The sequence below is a fragment of the Ambystoma mexicanum genome, chromosome 3q (genome assembly GCF_040938575.1).
Source record: "Ambystoma mexicanum isolate Mex_15411 chromosome 3q, UKY_AmexF1_1, whole genome shotgun sequence".
Classification (NCBI taxonomy): domain Eukaryota; kingdom Metazoa; phylum Chordata; class Amphibia; order Caudata; family Ambystomatidae; genus Ambystoma; species Ambystoma mexicanum.
Window position 1 is genome coordinate 1,171,740,715 of NC_090926.1, and position 19,897 is coordinate 1,171,760,611.

The window sequence follows — 19,897 nt, forward strand, 5'->3', positions numbered from 1 at the left end:
CAGCACTTTGAGGCTTGGCAGACCGTCCACGGCTCATCATTGGTCTGTCTAAATAGACATGTTAATGTCCCTGGAGAGATGATATGATATGATATGGTATTTGTAACGCGCCTATACACAGGTGTTTCAAGACGCGACGAGGCAGGGAGGGGAGGAACAAGGGGAGACAGACAACGATCCTACTAGGCCAGGTGTCAATCAGACCGCGCAAGTGCAGGGGAGGGGGAAAAGTGCAAGGGGAAGGGGAGGGGGGGGAAGTGCAGTACAAGGTAAGTGGCGTAAAGTAATAAATAAATATGGCCACCTGGTGGCAAGTGCAAGGTAAGTGCAGAACAAGTGCTGGGGAAGGGGGGGGGGGCTGTAGGGATACAGAGACAGTCCCGCAGTGCAGAGGGGTTCCAGGGCATCAGTGCAAGTGGAGAGTGGCTGGGCCCAGGACCGAGGCCGTTTAGAGAGGTCCAGTTACAGGATCAGTGCAGTTTCAGTGAAGAATATTAGCTGTTCAGCAGGGGAGAGGGAGAGAGAAAGCAGAAGCAAAGAGGAAGGTTTTGAGGTGCTTCCGGAACCGGACATGGTTCTCCTCGAGTATCAGGGAGGCAGGAAGGCTGTTCCAGAGGGAGGCCCCTGCCGCGGAGAGAGATCTACCCCCAGCTCGTTGCTTCGAGAAGCGGCTGACCCTGAGGGAGTTGGAGGCGGATGAGCGAAGGGCTCGGGAAGGAAGATATTTGGGAAGAGAGAGTTGAAGGTATTTAGGACCCAGGCCCCAGAAGGCCTTGTGGACAATGCAGAGGGTTTTGAACTTTATCCTCGCAGCCACTGGGAGCCAGTGTAGAGATTTCAGTCCTGGAGAGATACGATCCCTGGGCTTGAGGCCAAGGACAAGTCTCGCAGTTCTGTTCTGGATGAGTTGCAGAGGGCGGAGAGTGGAGGCAGGCAGATTAAGATAGAGGTAGAAGTATGCAACGCACAGGGTTGCCCCTCAAAATTCCAGACGGTATGGGGCAAGTGGGAGGGTTGAGGAGAATCCTTTGCTTGTACCCCGTACTCATTATTATGGCCGATATATATCCACTTGTGTCTTTTCTTTGCAGCTATGTTGTATATTTGTATGGTAATCCTCTAATATCTACTCAAGCAATGGTATATGTTATTCTGTTTGGTTATTTTTAAAATAATAAAGGTTTGATAACAAAACAAATACTTTGCATTAAACATAACACTCCTAAGATACATGTATGCCCATTTCCTGGTGGTGGGCACAATACATATAAGTATAAGGAGGGGCGGGGGAGAAAGTGAACTCTGGGCAACAGTGAAACAGATTTGTATAGCCATGATCATGACCCAAAATGCCAAACATGAATTACATTGTGTTGCTGGAAATGCTTTTGGAGGGACAGGGCCTCCTCGTCCTTATCCTGCCACTTCTCTGTCAGTGTTTGTGTGTTTCCCAGCACAGGAGTCCAGTTTGTACCCCTGGCAGTGCAGCTCTTAATTCCTACCTTTTTGGTGAACAGTACCCATGGGATATCCTTAGGGCACCCATGGGTAGGGGTACAACCTTTTACCCTTAGTGTATGTTTTTGTGCACATGTCTGTTACCCACAAAGCAGGGTATGGGCTGGTTGCAGCTGCATGCTGATTGTGGCATTGGGTATCCTCCATTTATGGGATAACCAGGGCCTGCCATAGGAATCAGTGGGTTCCTACACAAAGGCAAGATGGCCACTGGTGGGCTCTTGGTTTATCAAAGTCTTGAGAAGCCCTGGCTCTGTTCCCTTCCCCCGAATAGTTGTTGGCTGGAAGGGCCATGGATGACTCTGGGGCTGCCTCCTGCCAGACTGGCTGGAACCTTCACAGGGACTGGTTGTTGTGGGTACACCCTTGGGGTGGAGCCTGTCTGTATGGATTGAGCAGTCCATATGCATTCTGTGTTGTGGGTGTCTAATTGTGGTTGTGTGACACAATATCTGAGCCAGCCCTGCCTAAAACTGGAATGAATGCTGTGTAGTGCACTAAAAGGCTGGGGGAGTAGCCGCCAGGCCACATCCGGTGTTGTGGGTGCCTGGTTTTTAGTGAACGGCCTGAATGCCCGAGAGCCTGATTGGGTGCTGCCTGCATGAATACACTTGGGACTGATTGACTGGCTGAGCCTGGCTCAGCCTGAGCGAATGGGGATTGTTTTGTATAACAGGGGGCCTCACACTCACCTCCTTGTCCGAAGTTGAAACAAGAAACTTGAAGCAGAAGATGAAGTCATCTTAAGCTTGAATTCTGGAGTCCTGCTGGAGGAAGACGTCAGCGGCTGCCTATTTTCCACCTATCCAAAAGCTGTTTTTAGGACTGAACCAGAGAGGACCTGGATAGACCATCTCTACCCGTAGCTACAAGGGGGCATCGTGCAACTGTTGCTGTTTTCCAGGACACTTCGGGTAGCCAGGCCTGTGTGCCTGCCATCCATAGAAGGGATCTTTGTGGGTCCAGAAGACGAGTGCCTGTACATCTTAAAGCCAAGAAGTCCATCTGTTTCGCTCAGGGTCCGGAGTAGTGCTCATGACCGCTGGCAGCCAAGTTGCTGAGTATCACCCAGAAGAGGGGGTACCCTGGCATAGTGCTGCTTGCCATCCGGAGCTGCGACAGTTCCAAATCACTGAATAATTCTTCAAGGGGCATCCCTGTCTCGACATCTGTCCACTTTTCCATGCCAGAGAAGGTCCAGGGTTGCTGCCTGAATAGGAGTGTCTGCCGGTGGGTTTCCCGCCACCAGTATCTGAAGAGGACATCCTGAGAATCCACACTTGGTGAGGGTCTGCAGTCTAGTCCAGAGGTCATGTCCAGGTAATCAGAAGTCCTCCTGAGGTCCGTGTTGCGTCTGCGGTCCCAAAGACAAAAATCTAGGTAAACCAAAGGTCATATCTTCTTCAGCCAAGCCTTGTCAAGGTCCACAGCAAGTTTCAGCTTCTTGGGACATCCACAGCCGGCGTAGCAACCCAACATAAGAGACCATCGCGACAGACCTGCATTGCTGCCTTTCCAACAGTGCTTATTTCCCTTCTTCTTCTCAACACCTACCTCCCACGACTCCTTCCAAAGGGGTCCATCATCGGTCTCCCGAGTAAAGCCAAGAAACTCCACCACTTTGCCTGGCAAGGTCCCAAAGGTGCTGTGACGAGGAAGAGCCTCTTCATCCTCAGGATTCATCCAGGAAGTCCCGGATTCATCTAGGATCCTCCTGTGGCTTCTTAGGTACTTTGGAGGGGTGGTGGGGGGGGTTTAGTGGGTTCTGTAGAAAGAGAAGCAGACTATTAATGACCATATTTGGACTGGGCTGTAATAAACAACTTAAAGTACACCTTAACTTTTCTTAACAGGTTGCCCAGATGGGTAGTGGTCCTTACACAGCATTGCATTTGTATCCTAAATAAAGAATCCTGCTTATGTTCTAATGATTACCTGCCTTCCTACAGTAATGTTTAATGAATTAACTCTTGCCTGAAAATGTTAATGCTTTTTAATAAAAGTCAGCAGTTAGTGCGTTACAATTGAATTTAAAGGTAACAGTGGTACCACAGAAAACTGCATATATATCTTAAGTTACCTTTTTATAGTACCAAGTGCGTCGTATTTATTTGTATATCTACCTGACCTTTATCCTTTAATAAAAGCACTGTGTTATCATCTAACATAGTGTGTGGACATTCCATTGTGGGGAGCTGTGGGGATACACTGTTGCATGTCCATAGCTACCATTAGAGAACCTTGGCTGGGCTTCTCTGTGCTTCTACACCAACTATATAGTGGGCGGAGGTACAGATAACCCCCTCCAGTCTTTACAGTCATGGCATAGCCCTGCAACCTCCGTAGCTCATACTAAAATTACCGGCTAGTCCCCCTGGGGTGCTAATATGCGGGAGGACCTCACAGGGAAGGACTCCCCTCCTGGGGATCAGGACGTCGACTTGGGGAGAAAAGCCTCCCTTAAACTCTGTCGCATAACACCTTACCCTCAGTGTCACCCTTCCTCCCCAATGTTGATAGGGCAACCAGGTGTTACTGTAAAGCCATGACTGTGACACATGTAAAACATACTGGGACGAAGAACATGAGAATAACCATATGAAAATCCAGCCAAGTACTGTAACGAGGTGGCTCACTGGAGGCATGAGGAGTGCCAAAGAGACTTCCCAAGATGGTGTGGATGTTACGCCAGGGCGGAGTCAACAGTATAAAGAAGTAACGGACTAAGGAGATCTCAGGACAGAAGCCAGGAGCATGCAAACAGGACGCAGGGAGTTCAAACTTGGAACGCTGCAGCCACCGAAGCAGACCCATCTCCCAAGGAGGGGGGAAAAGAAGAACAGGACGTTTCTGGAGTGTCCTGGTAGCCAGCCTGGAATCGACTCACTAGGTGGTGGCGTGACCAAAGGAAGGTGGACTGTCTGGTCCAGAAACGGATGCCGAGACTACCGGTCTTCCACGCAGGAAGCAAGGCGGAAAGGCCCTTGTGACCCTGTGAAGAACTAGAGCCGTGTCCCCTAGAGACCGCAGGTAACGAAAACACTGGGTGAGGTCCGGGAAGAGGCTCAACTCAGAGTGCCTCGGGAGTCATCTCCCTCGTCGCAGCGGTCGTCCCAATCCCACTGCCCAAGCAAAGTGAATCGGAAGCCATCTCCATAGTCACAGTGGCCAATCCAATGACAGTGCTCAAGCAGAGTGCAGGTGAGTCCTCTCCCTCGTTGCAGTGATCAACCCAATACCACTGCTCAAGCAGAGTGCATCGGAAGACCTCTTCCTCGTTACAGTGGTTCATCCATTGCCACTGCTCAAGGAGAGTGGAATGGGAGCCATCTCCTTCATCACAGTGATTCACCAAATACCGCTATTAAAACAGAGGGCATCAGGAGTTGTCTCCCTCGTCGCTGTGGCCCAACAAATGTCATTGGTAAGTTAGAGAGCTTTGGGAAACAATCGCCTCATTACAATATAGAAACCAGTAGAGAGACATGCAAGAAATATATAGAGAACCCTGGAAATGAAATCCATCATCACAGTGTTCAATGGAAGCCGAATAAGGATAGGAGGAGTTCTACACCCTGGAAGGGGTTAGAGACTAATCCAAAGTTTCTGCAAGAGTGCTTTAAAACCACTGTGGAGAACCATTATAGAAGGGCCAGGAGAAGTGAGTCATTCCCCTGGTGAAGGAAACACAAACTTCATTTTAGTTAAAGACTTCTCTTCATAGTGCTGGGGGTTAAAATAGTTGGTTTCTGACAGAGGATGGAGAACATTTTGTTTTGACAGATATTCTTACAGCTCACTAATATTTTCCTAGATTAAGGCAGGACAAGCCCCTTAGAAGTAGGGATAGAGTTCTATAGCCCACAAAATGACCACTCCTTGCCAATCTCCTTCTTATACACCCTCACAGTGCGTTGATCAGTACAACTGGCTGCACCCCTGGGAAAGCCAAAATTAAAATGCAGCCGCCAAAATCTACTCCACAAGATTAATTTATGGCGATGTAATCATCCTAGGGCCAAAATGTGGTGCTTAAACACCCCTCTCTGAGGAGCCTTGTGGGCTACCATAGGACTGCATAATAAAAGGGGTGCAGTAACAGTTTGACTGGAGTACAAATCCCTCTGACTACAAAACCTAAGTCAAACATCCTAGGAAACCAAGAGGAAATAAACAAAACGTTTTAGGGGTTCTATGAAATGGGACAGCAGAACCCTCAAGAGTTAGATTCTTCCCTAACAATTTCCCCTACCCATCTGTTGTGTCCTGAAGCTCCCACCACAGCAGACACCTACTTATAACTTTGGGAAAAGGAAGCTTTTCATTTAAGGAAGAAGGTTTTTTGCTTTTGTTTAGGGAGGTTTTACATACTCATATTTCTCGGTTTATCAAGGAACTGTTCTCTGGGCTTCACCAGGAGCTACTGTAAACAGTGGATACAAAGGTGCAAGTTTGTGACTTCTCAAATGCTCTGAACTCTGAGTAGGAAGAGATGCTTCTGCATCATTGTTCCGCAACAGGAAAGGCTCCTGCTGGTGATCGGTGTCCGGTCAAATGATCGAATCAAAATGGTCGAAAAAAAGGGTCGTTTTTTTTTTTTTTTTTTTTTTTTTTTAAATTTTGATTTATATATTTTTTTAAAGTTTTGGTTGCTTAAAAATATTTTTAATAAAGAAAAAGGGGGGTTGGGAGGGTAACCCCCCCATAAAATAAAAAAATAAAAAATTCGACCTTTTTTTTCGACCATTTTACTTCGATCAAATGGTCATTCGACCATTTGGTTTTCGACCAAATGACTGGTAACCCTGGTGATCCAATGTTGCTACTTCCCCCTGCTCGAAGTGAAAAAAAATATTCCAAAAGCTTACCCAGTGTATTTCCAGCTTGGAGATCACACACGTAGAATTCTGAAGTGATCAGAACAGCTAGCATCTAGAGCCCAAAGCAACTTCGGATGTACACTGGACACCCAATCACAGCCCTCTCCAAATACCAATTATAGTTTATAACTTCACTAGAAGACCCACCCGTAAGGCGGAGGGAACTCTCTATAAAAGCACCCAGCTTCACTGAGCAGGGTGGGTTTTAGGAGCAGGAGGCTGGAGAGTGGTGGAAGAAGCAGAACATGGGGAAATGGAGGATAGTTAAGGTGGCAGCTTTGCAGAACAGGAATACAATAGCAAACTGGTTCAAGGAGGAGGTGGTAACGGAGTGTGTGAGTGAAGAGCAGGAGGGGATAGGAGCTTAGGAGGAGTAGATAGAAACATCAGAGGGTGAGAATGAACAGAAAGTGGTGGTAGCAAGAGTGGTTAACAATGGTGGGAGAAAGTGGGAAGGTGAGCATTGAGGTAGACCTTAGAATTTGCACTTGTCAGTAGCCATTGGCTAATAATAATTGACTCTTGGAAGGGAATAATGTTGTGCTTATGGGACTACTGAGTGAGCAAGTGACTTTATGCCTGTCCAATAGCTCAAACTCCACATTTTCACCAAATACCAACAGAGTAGGGGATAGAGTGGTAACATCAGGATGGTGGAAGAAGGAGAACACAACATCCCAAGGAGATATTGATGGTTATACTAAATGTGGCACAGAGGAGATTGAGGGAATATTACCATGAGGAGAAAAAGCAGAACCAGGAACAATAGGTGGCGAGGAATGAGACCATCAGAGGAGAGAGAAACCACACCTCTATGGAAAAAATAGGCAGATTGCTGAAGATATGGTTGACTCTGGGTAGGCAATATCTGTAGTTCACACGGGTACTCATATTTATGGCACAGGTAACTCTCATAAAATTGTTTTTAGATATTCATTAATCAAATTCTTGGAGACTCTGGGCAGGACCAGATGAAGTCGGAAAGATTAGTGTGTGTTTGGAGAGGTTGGAAAAGAGAAATCTGGGGAAAGCCTAGACAGATTTCCAAGACTCTCCTGCAACTCTCCCTGCGGCCTACGTCCTTTGACCCACTTGCCAAAATTGTTTTTATTTTTTTTATTCGTTTATTGACATTTACAGAATACAAAGTAAACAGATCATGTTGTGTGGTACATTGCCTCAAGTCAATAGTTCTAAACGGTATAGAGGATTAAGAAGGAACAAAGAAATAGAAACAAAACCAACCAAGTACATTAATACTGTGTATAGTTACACAGTCCACTTATTCATGCCGCCTGGCATCACAGGTAGGAGAGCAGCCATTGAAGTCCCAATCTATACGGGGGGATAGCTGAGTATATAATCCTACACAATATAAGACTAATTCTCTCTTGTAGGAGTTCACAGTGGTCTGTCATCGGAAGGGTAGAGAGCAGTGTTAACCAGTGACTTCCATGCCTCAAAAAGGAGCCCCACCTCCCCTCCGTGAATATCTATGGCATGTTCCCAGGCCGTTGTCTCAACTGCGCTCCAGCGCCGCATTTCTTTTAGCCATACCGCATACCGTGGGCCCTTCTTCGATTTCCAGGACATGGCTATGCTCCTCTTACCCAGTATACAAGCTAAATCCATGAACCTGGTGCCACTTGCCCAAAGGACTTAGCCTCAAGTGAGTTGAGCTGAACCGCACCCTGGACAGACCACAACTAGTGCATACTAAGGAAGGTTCTGATACCCTAGCACAGGGTTCTGCAACCTTTGGCTCACCAGATGTTTTGCACTACAAATCCCATCAGCCCTCCAACTCCCATCAGCCCTAACTATCACAGCAAATGGTGAGGGATTGAGTCATCAAAAACATCTGGAGAGCCGCAGGTTGCAGACCCCTGCCCTGCAACACCAGAGAGGTCATGTAAGTGAACAAACTGTGACATTTGCTTTTGAAGTCAGGAAGGCCAGTGTGACTGCCCTGGCAGAATAGGCATTGGGCAGAAGGTGGGCTGATGTTTTAGGCAAGTCTCTCACTGAAGAGAACCATCCTTACTTTTTTGTTTTGTCTTGGAAGATCTCGTTTTATTTTGAATTGTCCAATCTTTTAACAATCACCAAATCTCTAAATACATGGTCATGGCATCCTTCTTGATCCCAAGTAGAACCTTGAGGCAGCATATTTCTTATTTGGGAAATGTGGCAGTCAGTCGGTAAGAAGGTACAGGAGCTTGTTAGCAGTTTGAAAAAGAGTGCCCTTTCTAGTGGCCAGTCTTTATTTTGGTTCTAGCATACTATTTGTAGACCCACCACAAATTCTGCTCACTGTATCACTAATCTTTTTGATTTTATTTAGCTATGGACGGAGTGCCGTTTGCTCTGCATCCCAAATTTGAAAACAAAAGCGTTGGCACGAATGTGAGTATTATTAAACGGGATTCTTAACAATTGATATGGCAATCTGTTGGTCTTTAGCTCACCTCAATGATAATTATTTGAGAAAAATAAATTATACTGTTTTGTCTAGAGCCTGGTTCAGAGACTGCTGTGGAGTTTTTTTTTTTAAATGTTTACATATTTCACGTCCTCTTATACAGGAGTTCATCCAGTACAATTTTGACTCAAGTGCCATATCATTTTGAAATCTAATTTATTTTTAGCAAAAATGCCTTGATGCGATAATATTTCTTTGATCGATGCATATTTTTGATTTCTACAGATTGATCTCCCCTCCACGCAGAAAGCATTTAATTCTGTACCTACTAATAAAACAGCTGTAACTTGAGATGGGGACACGTCCCACTTACTTTCAAGCTTTGAGGTGTGTTCTTTAGGAAGCATTACTCTTTCTGAACCCAGTACGTCACCTGCATATTTACCAGGCAAATAATTTCCCAGCATTGCTTCTATGAGTTAGCAAAGAGATTGCTCTCTTCAAAGGAGGATGTAGATCTGAGACTTTTTATAATGGTGCGCTCTGACCTTTTGACTTCACCAGCACAGTGGCCGGTACGTATAGGATTTATAAAATGTGACCCTAGCTGTGCAGCAACAGAGCGCTGCACGTAGGGATGCACACAGGAGTTACAAATGGGGTCAAGGTACTGTGAGAAACCTGAAGATGTTTCCCTGGCTAGTCCCCGGGGATCTGTCATCCAGGTGGCCCAGGACACGGCCATCGCTATTGGATCCAGTTCCTGGGGGTGGACCAGTGAGGAAGGATCACCTGGATGGGGATGGTCCGTCGGGAGTGGGACACCGACGGGTGAGATGCGGTATCCCCCTTCTTTCAACACTTTTTCCCCATCCTACCACGTAGGATATTCCAAAACATGGTACCCCCTTTTCTGAAAGAAACATTTTCGCACAACACAAAAGACAATGGACTAACACCATAGCTGTTTACCTGACATGTCCCAATATAAGGGTCAGGCAAAGTCAGGCAATTGATCAGAATCATAGACACCTGACGGCCCTTTCCCTTCCCCACAGGGATAAAAGGTGCAGCACAAGACGAGGAAGGCAGACCGCACAATGTGGGAGCTAACCCAGCACGGCAGATCAGGAGAAAGACGGCGCATACAGAGAGGGTGACCAGGAGAGAAGCGACCTTGCCCGTTCCGACCAATGCCTGTGAAACCTCAGCAGAAGGACTTCAATAACCGGTGTGTGTTTCAGCAGATGTTTGCGGTACACGAGACCCTCCTCCGATGATAACCAAGCTGGGGAGAGACGCAGGTACCAACCTTGACTCGAAGGAGAAGAAAGCCAAGCGGTTCATCACAGGCGGTGAGTCGAGAGAGGAGCCGATAGAAACTGAACTGTGTTGAACAAAAAGTAGCCAACAGCTAGTTTGAACTTTGAAAGGTTTAAAAGAACTATTGAGGAAAGAGGGGGAAACCAGCAACAGCGGAGAACCGCACTACGTGGGTGCTCATCCAGGAAACTCTGGGCGATTACCCAATGTTAGAATGGTCAAAGTGGTCATACAGGGGTCTTGTAAAATCCTCTGTACCGTCGAAAATCTTTGACCTACAGATGATGGCGAAGCTAAGGGAAATTAATCCCGCTTGGTGAAATGAGACAATGTACAGTGTGCACCAAAGGTTGGCAAGAGTGAACCTGAAAGAGGGATGCCGATGAAAAGGGGCAAAGCCTGAAGAACTGTTTAAAAAGACATTAAGATTTGTGAATGCAAGAAGTATTGGAAGACCAGGGGACGTGAACTGTCCCCCTTGTCATTTGGGTCAGAGCCCGGCAGTGGGAGATCTAGGGGGTGGAAAGTTTCACCCAAAGTTCATCAAAAGAAGGGAACTGTTTAGTTGATTTGTCGAATATGATTCGTGAGGGGTCTACTCACAGAAGAGGGGGACCCAAGGGTGAAGCCATCACCCAACGTATATGTGGAACAGAACTTTTTGTTTGTTCAATACATCAGACCCTCGAAGGCAAGAGACTTAACCATCGAAGAACCTGATCGCCGGTACTGAACGTGGGGAAGGGAGACCCCTGGAAATCACATCCTAACTTATTATTTGTGAACACTTCTTTCTTTATTGAAAACCCTATCCCACACTTTTTCTATAATTAGTTGTAAGGATTTGGCAATCCTTTTTTTTTGTTTTTGGTATAGGCCTTTTTATTTTTACACAAAGCCACAAGGACTGTCTTATTTTTCATTTGATGGTCGAAGCTTGCTCCCATCTTAGATTTCAGTTTAGTTTAGGTGTTTTTCCACCCTGCATTTACAGTTTAATAAACACCCTTGAACTGTGATCACTTGTGTCTGTCTTTACTGTTGCCACCATGAGATCCTTACATTACTGAGGAGCTGGGATGGCAGGGGAAAGAACACTTTGAGGTTTGGGGGCTGGAGTTCAGTGGAGTGATTGGCAATCCGTCACTTGAAGAGTATGGCCCTCCTGAAGTGTAGGATGAGGTGGCAGTCTTCTCTGCATTGGTAACTTATTCTAGAGACAGGGTATTGTGGTGGGTCAGAAGGACAGATACGTGCATCTTTCATTTTAAGGACTTTATTGAACAAATTAAATGGTTCAAACTCCTGACTATCCCTAAACTGTGGGTTTTTCCACCAAACACAAACTAACTAGGGTGCTTGTCAGTCGTCATTGAGTCCAAAAGGAAGTACTATCCTCTGCCCAAACCTAATCTATCCTGTTACTACCACTATCAAAACCACATTCGCTGGTGGTCTGCCTCTCAGCACAGTGGCGTTAGTAGCTTGTTTATAGGTAGTTCTTGACAACCACTATGATCAGTTCATACAGCTCAGTAATAGGGCTCTTCAATATCTCAATTGGATCTTTGACACCTTGGTTTTCCCTTCTGAGACTCTCTCTCTCTCTCTCTCTCTCTCTCTCTCTCTCTCTCTCTCTCGTTACTTGTTCTTTACACAATGTCCACTCTTTTTGCTGACTGGATCCGCTGGAGACGCTCACAGAAGGGTTCTCGCTTTCCTTTTCCACTTGATAGTTATTGGGACTAGTATGAGGGTTCCAATAATGATTCTCACTTCTCTCCACCTTTGCTCTGACTGGGATGAGTATGAGTACCCATACCGAATACGCCCCAGCAGAAGTACTTTGATCTGTTCGCTTCCAAAGGGAAGCTTGGCAGTTTATGCAGACATTAATCATCCTTAGCCGCCTGCGGCTAACTCCGTGCCACGTGTTTTACGGAAACCATGGGTACTTTACTGAAAATAAATACATTTACTTAGCTTCTGTAACAATGCTTGAAAGTGTATTGGTTGAATACATGGAGTGCAAATGCAAACAGCTTCGTGATTCAAGGGAGCAGTCAACTCTTCAAACCGCATTAACAGCAGTCTGTGGCAGCAGACCCAACAGCTAGCATTGCTGTGCGTCAAGGGTGTTTCAGCGCCCACTGCAGTTGGGTCCGGTCCAGTCGCTCAGAAAAGGGATGCCGGCATTCAATAAACTACACGTGCAGTAAGCACCACACAAACGACGTCCAACCACGATCACAAGTCAGAAAAGGGCGCGCTGGGCATTGTAGTAGAGGCAGCTAATGTTAGCTTTAGGGAACTACTAAGAAAGCATAGATGGTGAACGCATACCTGCTTAAACTCTGGATTTTTCCCGGAGACTCAGGAATTTTAACCATTTCTCCTGGTCACCGGGGAAGACCCTGGAATCTCAGGAATTGTGGTGTTCTTTCCAGCATATTGGCAAAAAGAAGTCGCAGGTGAAGCAAAATAACGCGCGTTTATTTTGCTTTCATTCTTTTTTGCCCAGATTACCAGGGCTGAAGTCGAGTGTACGTGGGTGGACTCTGGGTGGAGTCAGCATTGAACCACAGCCATCAGGTTTGCAGGCTGGACAACTCACCACTGCACTAAATAACCTGATGAACAGCAACTAAGGTGAAATGTTCACTTCGGTACTGCAAAATTCAGAGGAAAACTTTGTATTGGTTCTTGGAGTTTACATGTGCACATTTTAACGTGTTGCTTTTATGGAAGGCGAATGCCTTTTTGTCCTATGCAATTTGGGTGGTTGTGAAAAGGCAATTTAATGAAATATGCATATTTCAATTTGAACTGTAAATTTCTGACGTCACATCTCATTACAACAGAGTTTACCTTTTTGACATGTGGGCGGGGCTATGTGAAAATGGGCGGAGTTTTGTGTTACTGTGGGCGGGGCCTACATCTCAGGATTTTTGATTTTCAAATGTAAGCAGGTATGGGTGAACGCCTGCCCCATAGCCGCTAGTAGCACGTTTACAGTCCCACCCCTAAATGCCTGCGACACAACATGAAGATATCTGCATTCGTGTAACGAGAAACATGAGCAATACGGGAGGTGGCGACTAGGAGAGGCACTATACACCTACACAGCGAAGTGGCAGCCCACGAGTGAGGAGCACAGCGCTGGGCGGGAAGGGATTGAGTGCGGGGCGGGGCCATATAAGAAGACGCCACTCATTCACATGCTTCCGGAGTTTGACACCTGGTTCGCTGGAGCGGGCTGCGGTACATGAAGAAAGGATCGAGCCCATGTTGCAAGGGCTTTGGGGGTGCATTTGGGATATGGAGAGGTTGAAAGCTCCACTAAAATAAATGTGTTTAAGGGGTCAATACAGTTTAAATTATGTGTGGGTGGGGGAGGGGGTGTCGAACTCACGTTTTAAATGTGATTTTCTTTTACTTCTAAGAGGGATCGACGCGATCCCAGCTGCACCTCTTAAAACGCCTGTGTGAAGTCAGATATGTGTCTCTTTATTATGTGACGACGTTAGATATGTAAAAAGGTGAGAGAGGGCAGTGCGGGGGTAATTTACTGCTTGGAATTAGGAAGCAGAATAAACTCGCCTCCTCAAGTGTGCAGCTCAAAGGAAGCCTTTAGTCGCTTTACAAGATAATTGCAACCTCTCCTCTCAGACATAAGCCTACTGTTGCATTCAGCGTAAATTCATAAGAACCGTTAGTTTGAGGTGACGGGTTATCACCGCGTGTGAGCGATTGAAAACATGCTTGCTGTAGCGATGTGTGTGAAAGCCCTCACCAGCGGTGGTGCCCGCAGGCTATGTGCTGGGCTTTGGGAACAGCAGGGTTTTGTTACAGAGGTGAGATAGCTCAGTCGGTTCCACGCTTGCTGCAGCTATGTGTGTGGGGTCGGCAAGTCTCAGGTTCAGATTCTGGCAAAAACAACAGAGCTTTTCAATTTCCTTAAGTCGATAAATGAGTACTGGCTACGGTGTGTGAATAGGTGCTATGTGCACCACTTGAAAAACTCCATAACAATATTTGCTCCAATCAGCAGCTTTGTAAAAAAGCAACTCAGGCGCCTGGCTTTCCATATAGGGCTATTGATCTATTCTCCTTCCTTCTCATTCTCTGGCACACCCGCACCTCTTATCCCATCCTCCTTTAAAACTTTGCACTCTCCTCCCAGCACCCAGCTGCCTATAAATGCAAAATGCAAAGAATAACAGTAAACGTCCAAACTATTGGCATTGTCAATGCTTGTTCTCTGTTGCGTGAGTACTCTGTATTACTTGCACAATCTTCTTCTCAGTATTGTACACGTATTCCTTCTCCGGTTGATATGTTTCTACACCACAATAACCAACATTAGCGTGTTCTTTGTATCTTCTTTCGGTGGAAGCTGTTGATCACTTGTAGGTGAATAACTTTGGGAGTTCCTCTTCGGAACAGGAGTCCTTGTCCCCAAATGGGGAGTTTCTCTCGGTGAAGTCCAGCTTCCTGCTATGGAGGGTATCGCATAGCGGGATCACCTCCCTAGCCTCACAGGGAAAGGCTCCTCCCTTGGGGAGAAGTGACTGAATGCCCCTATTCGTCACAGTATATAGCAGGAAAAGGCCTGTTTCCTCCCCTGGAGTCCATTTGAGCGCAGGGTAGAGGGATAAAGCCAGTGGAGATTGTAGTGTGTGTGTGTGAAACGTATCCATAAGGGATGTCATGGTTCAAAGTTACATGACTCAAGAAGAGGACAGCAGCAAGACGAGCTGGTTAGCCAACAACAAAAAAGAGGGTTTCTTTAAATGTACCCGGTGTAACATCTGTAAATATGCCAAAGCTCGAGGATCTTTTAAACATCCAATTACTGGTCAACTGGTTCCCATATCAGGAAAAATTACCTGTGAAACGGAATACGTTGTTTATGTGCTGACCTGTGCAACAAGTGGTATATAGGAAGCACTAAATGTAAATTGAAAACACGTATCCAACAACATGTAAGAGCAATTGTGAACAATGATGCCAACTATCCAATGGCTAAACACTTTGCAGAATATCATGAAAAAGATATGGGAAGTTTTGGGTTTTTTGGCATTCACAAAATCGAGACGGGACCAAGAGGAGGTGATAAAGAAAAGATTCTGAGACAAAAAGACTCGCTGCATATTGGATTTTGAAAGTAAATTTCCAAATGGACACAACATAGATGAGGAACTCTATACATTTTTAGGACAGTGATCGACAGTTGTTCGATACTAATTTCTTTTGCTCCTATTTCCTTGTATTGCTGTGTTTTCCTTCCTTTTGTTCCCCCGATGGTTCTTTCTCCTTTGTTTTCTTTGCTTCCTTCCTATTCATATAGTTCCAGACAATATTGGAAACAAGACAAGACAACAATTTGTTGGAACTATCCAGTCTGCAAATACCTGGAGAGGCTCATTTTCAAAATATGGTAACATGATTAAGAGGAAGTTATGCAAGTATTCCACTCCCCCTCTTTTCTTTGTTATTATGTATTTTAACATGGTTTTAATCTGTTAGCATATATATACATATATTTTTAACTCACTAGGTGATTGTGCACTAATATGTTCACATACGTGTGATCATTGATTGTTATTTTTACACCAGAGTTTGATTTTAACATGTGGTGCAGAGCTTGTGGAAACAGTTGCCGTGTTAGAAGGTCGAGGAGATGACAGGATAGGGACCTAATCAAATGAGTTAAGTCCCAGATTGCAGTTTCATGTACCATGCACTGTACAGGAATTATTTCATTTTATCATTACTTCGCTGCATCTTGCACTTTATAATGACTGATGCACCTGATCATGATTGATGTATTTCATCAAATGAGAAAAGTCCCCGATTTTAGATCTATGCACTTTACAGGAACATTTACATCACATCATCATTTCTCTGCACTATGCACTTTATAATGTTTGATGTACCTTATTAAGATTGATGCACTTCACCATGCTAGTTGCACAAGGCATTTGAAAGCGTTTGATATACTCTAACAGGCTTTTGTGCACTACACACTTGGAAGTGACCAGTGCACTCTGATGATTGCTTGTATATCCAATAGTGGTGAACGTATTGGCACTTTAGCCATAGACAGGGAGTTTCACCGCTGGGGGCGGCATATAGTATGTATTACGAGCCGTCCGAGGCAGTTGACAATGTGATCTGCGTCCCATCAAACAATTTATATAATCTGTTTCGGAGATGTTTTGGCATTTATGTGATCACACGGGGCACCGCTTGAGCAATCAAACTAACTGCAATGCTGATGACCTGTGAACAATGTGAATGTTCACTGCCGGTTCTAAATGTCACACAGGACGCACGACTAACAGCTGTGAGGCAATTAAGCACACATACGGCATTGAGGGGCTCCATGGACAGATGCTCACCACTAGGGGCAAGTCGCGGCGGATAAACAGCGGGAGCTTAACAGACGATAATTCTACATTAATTCATATAGAACAGGGGTCCCCAACCTTCTGTGGCCAATGAGCAAGTTATCTGTATGAAATGAAATGGTGAGCAACAGCTGAACCTCAATGTCGAATATCGGCGTTCAGGTGTTAGCAAATCGATTGTTAATGAAATTACAATCCAACTGAAGTTAATATCGCAAAAAAAGGCACGTTAATGTGCAACAATAAACAATGTTCGCATTGGTGTTTGGCGTTCTCCCCTAAAAGAGCTCTGTTTATTTAGTGACAGATTGTACATTTCTATAGACCTGAAGCTACAACTAACACTTGCTTTAAACACCTCTTTACGTGGAGGCTAGTGTGCTTTCCTCTCTCCTGTCTCTTCCTGCTCCCCTCAAGATCTTTATCTTTTTGGATGTTTTGAGATAGAATGATGGTGCATTTGTATTCAGATGATTGAGTAACATTTTTGTCAAAATCTAGTAAGATTTAAATACTTCTTTACTGGTTTTTTGTAAGTTGTCCCCCCAAACAGTTAAAACAACAATTTTTTTGTGTGGTTTTAAACACACAAGCATAGACGTATTTGGCAGAATTTATAACCGCACGCGAAAAACCACTTCAAATAAATACTCCTAAGCGACAGAGTGTAGCGAGGGAGCCTGAACCACTCTAGAGGGGTTTGTGGGGTTCTCCCCAAGAGAACATTTTAAAAAGAATGTGTTAAAATGGTACATTTTACAGCACACTGTCTTTGAAAAATTGGGCAAAATGACAGTTTACTTCTCGTTTTGTAGTGTAACACATGAAAAATGTACATTAGATACCAAGCCACTAACCGTGCACAAGAGCATGTTCCAAAACATTTTTTATGATGCCGTTCCCTACAATATATACCAGTATCATGTCAGTGTAAAGAAACATTCATGCTTGTGCCCGAACATGTCTGTGCGGGCTGGACCAATTTATGCCTGTATTCATGTAAGAACACTCATGTTGAGTTTGACATGATGCCAAAATAAAAGCCATGCCACTGTAAGAAAGCATACCGATGCTGGCTGCACCAATGTAGGCATGACCCATTAAGAAAATCTCTCCATACGTAGAGGCTACACATTCACGTTAACAAGTATACACATTCTTCAGAAACACTCCATAGTTGGGGTCCAGTACAATATTGGTGTGTGTATGTGTGAGAACTAAGAGGTTTTGTGTGATCTGTAGGGTTCTGTCAGAATGTGGTATGGGGAATGTTGGCCTGTGATATGGATACTTTATTAGTCCTGGACACAGCGCTTACCTTGTATCATGTGAACAGGGTGTAATCCACCCAGTCTTTTTTTTTTTTCTTTGCATTCTTGTATTTGTAGCGTTTCCATTTTTAAGGGTGTGTGTGTGTGTGTGTTTTTTTTTTTTATCTTAATGCTGAAAATAAAAAAAAAAAGGAACTTTCAAATCCCGGCTTCACCACTTAACTAAAATGTGTGATCCTGGACAAATCTTTTTATCTCTCTGTGCATTAGTTGCCAACATTAGAAGTGATTAAACACACACTGTCTGCTACTCAAAGGAAGCATCAGTCATGATATTTTTTTCCATTATTAGTAATAATAGTGGCCATTCCTACATTGCACATCATCGTATTTAGTTTTTGGCTTACTCAGATCAATTTCTTATAATGTAACTTACCCTGACCATTCCAAGTATCACTTATGTCACTCTCTCTGAAGTCAATTTTTGTGATGTCAATAGTTACTCAAATTAAGGGGCCTGCACATCTTTTGCCTCACAAAGCCATGTTAATCATACAACAGTCCCCGTAGCAGTATGCTTGCCTTTGACACTCTTGTGTAATATCCATCATTCACCCTTGTTTCTCATCTCCCTTTTCTCCCTCCACCAATCTCCCTGTGCACCTAGCTGTCCTGTGCCTGTTTTTACTTCTGTACACTCCTGCTTCCCCCACTACACCCCTCAGAAAGTATTCTCTCCTGCACCACTCTTCTGTGCACAGTACTGTCTCTTTGCATTATCCCTTTCTCCACTATAAACTATCTTTCCTTCTGTAACCCTATCTTCTGCATCATGTCCTACCCTTCACCTGTGTTCCAGTGCTCTCCTCTGCAACCTTCTCTTATGCAAAATCCTTGTGTATCTGTTGCACCCCTTTTTCTCCATTGTAAACTCTACTGAATCCTTGACTACCCTACGTCCCCTTGCGTCCCTCTCTTCTACACCCAGCATGCCTACTGCATAGCGAAATCCCTGCTGCCTGCAACTTATTTCCCAATCTCAAGGAACATGGTAAAATCATTCAGTATCCGTTCTATTTAGATCCATGAATCCAGTTCTATCTCAATCACCTTACACAACCCTGTGCCCTCTCGGCAAAGCAACTCACGCTGATATTTTAAACATTCATCCCATGAAAGAGGATAGGACAATGGTGGAATGAGAGGTAAAATCCTAGCACACTACAGCTTCTGTCACTGGTTACTTGCATCTGTATTAGTGCATAATAGTTCTACCCACTGCACAATGATCATGAGAATTATTGCCTCAGCGCAGTTTGTGTAGCATTATGTGCCCTTATACATTTTGGACGCCAGGCCATGCATGTTATGCCATGAAGTGCGGAATAATTAAAAACTCCTGAAAATGTTCTGTTCGTATGAGCTGATAAAAAAGATTTTTGGTGGCAAGAGAGCGACAAAAGAAAGGAAACCTGCCAGCTGTATCATGCACATTGAAGTGCCATGTACAGATGTACATGTAGCCTTACAATGTGTATTATTTCCTTTTAGCATACTTTTCACCTGTAGTAACAATGGTTTCACATTTTCTGTTATGTCTGGTGAATGGCATTTACGATCAATTTGTGTTAGCAATGAAAACTGAAGGGGGAACACAGGGATCTATAAAAGCAGCCATGAAATTCTTGCACTCTTTCGTTCACACTGTTTATTTCTCTTGCCAGCTTGTACGCACACAACAGTGCTTTCTCTTGAACCTTAAGCACACACTTCTCACACTTTCAAATTGCACTCGAACACTTGTTCAATCACATCTCGTCGCTCACACAGCCTTGTTAACACGGACACTGGCGGCCACTTGCTCGCACACCCTTTCACTCGGAATAAAGTAAACAAACTCATGTTAAAATAAATGAAATCATTAAAGAGTCGACCTACCTGACCTTGCTGTATAGAAGCCACATAGCAAGACAAATGCGAATTTCAGCCTCGGAGGCTGACAGTCCCAATGCAGATGATATGCTGAGATACAGGGCTTGTTATTGCAGCGCACAGGAATGACAGCGGCAC

General features: G+C 44.8%; 1 protein-coding gene across 1 annotated transcript in view; it reads left to right on the plus strand.

The window, feature by feature from the left end:
• Positions 1 to 19,897, plus strand: part of MVB12A (multivesicular body subunit 12A) — a 222,113-nt gene that overhangs the window by 111,496 nt on the left and 90,720 nt on the right. Inside the window, exon 8 of the mRNA XM_069604019.1 lies at positions 8,743 to 8,804. Coding sequence (XP_069460120.1) covers positions 8,743 to 8,804 — 62 coding nt within the window. The remainder of the gene's footprint in view (positions 1 to 8,742; positions 8,805 to 19,897) is intronic.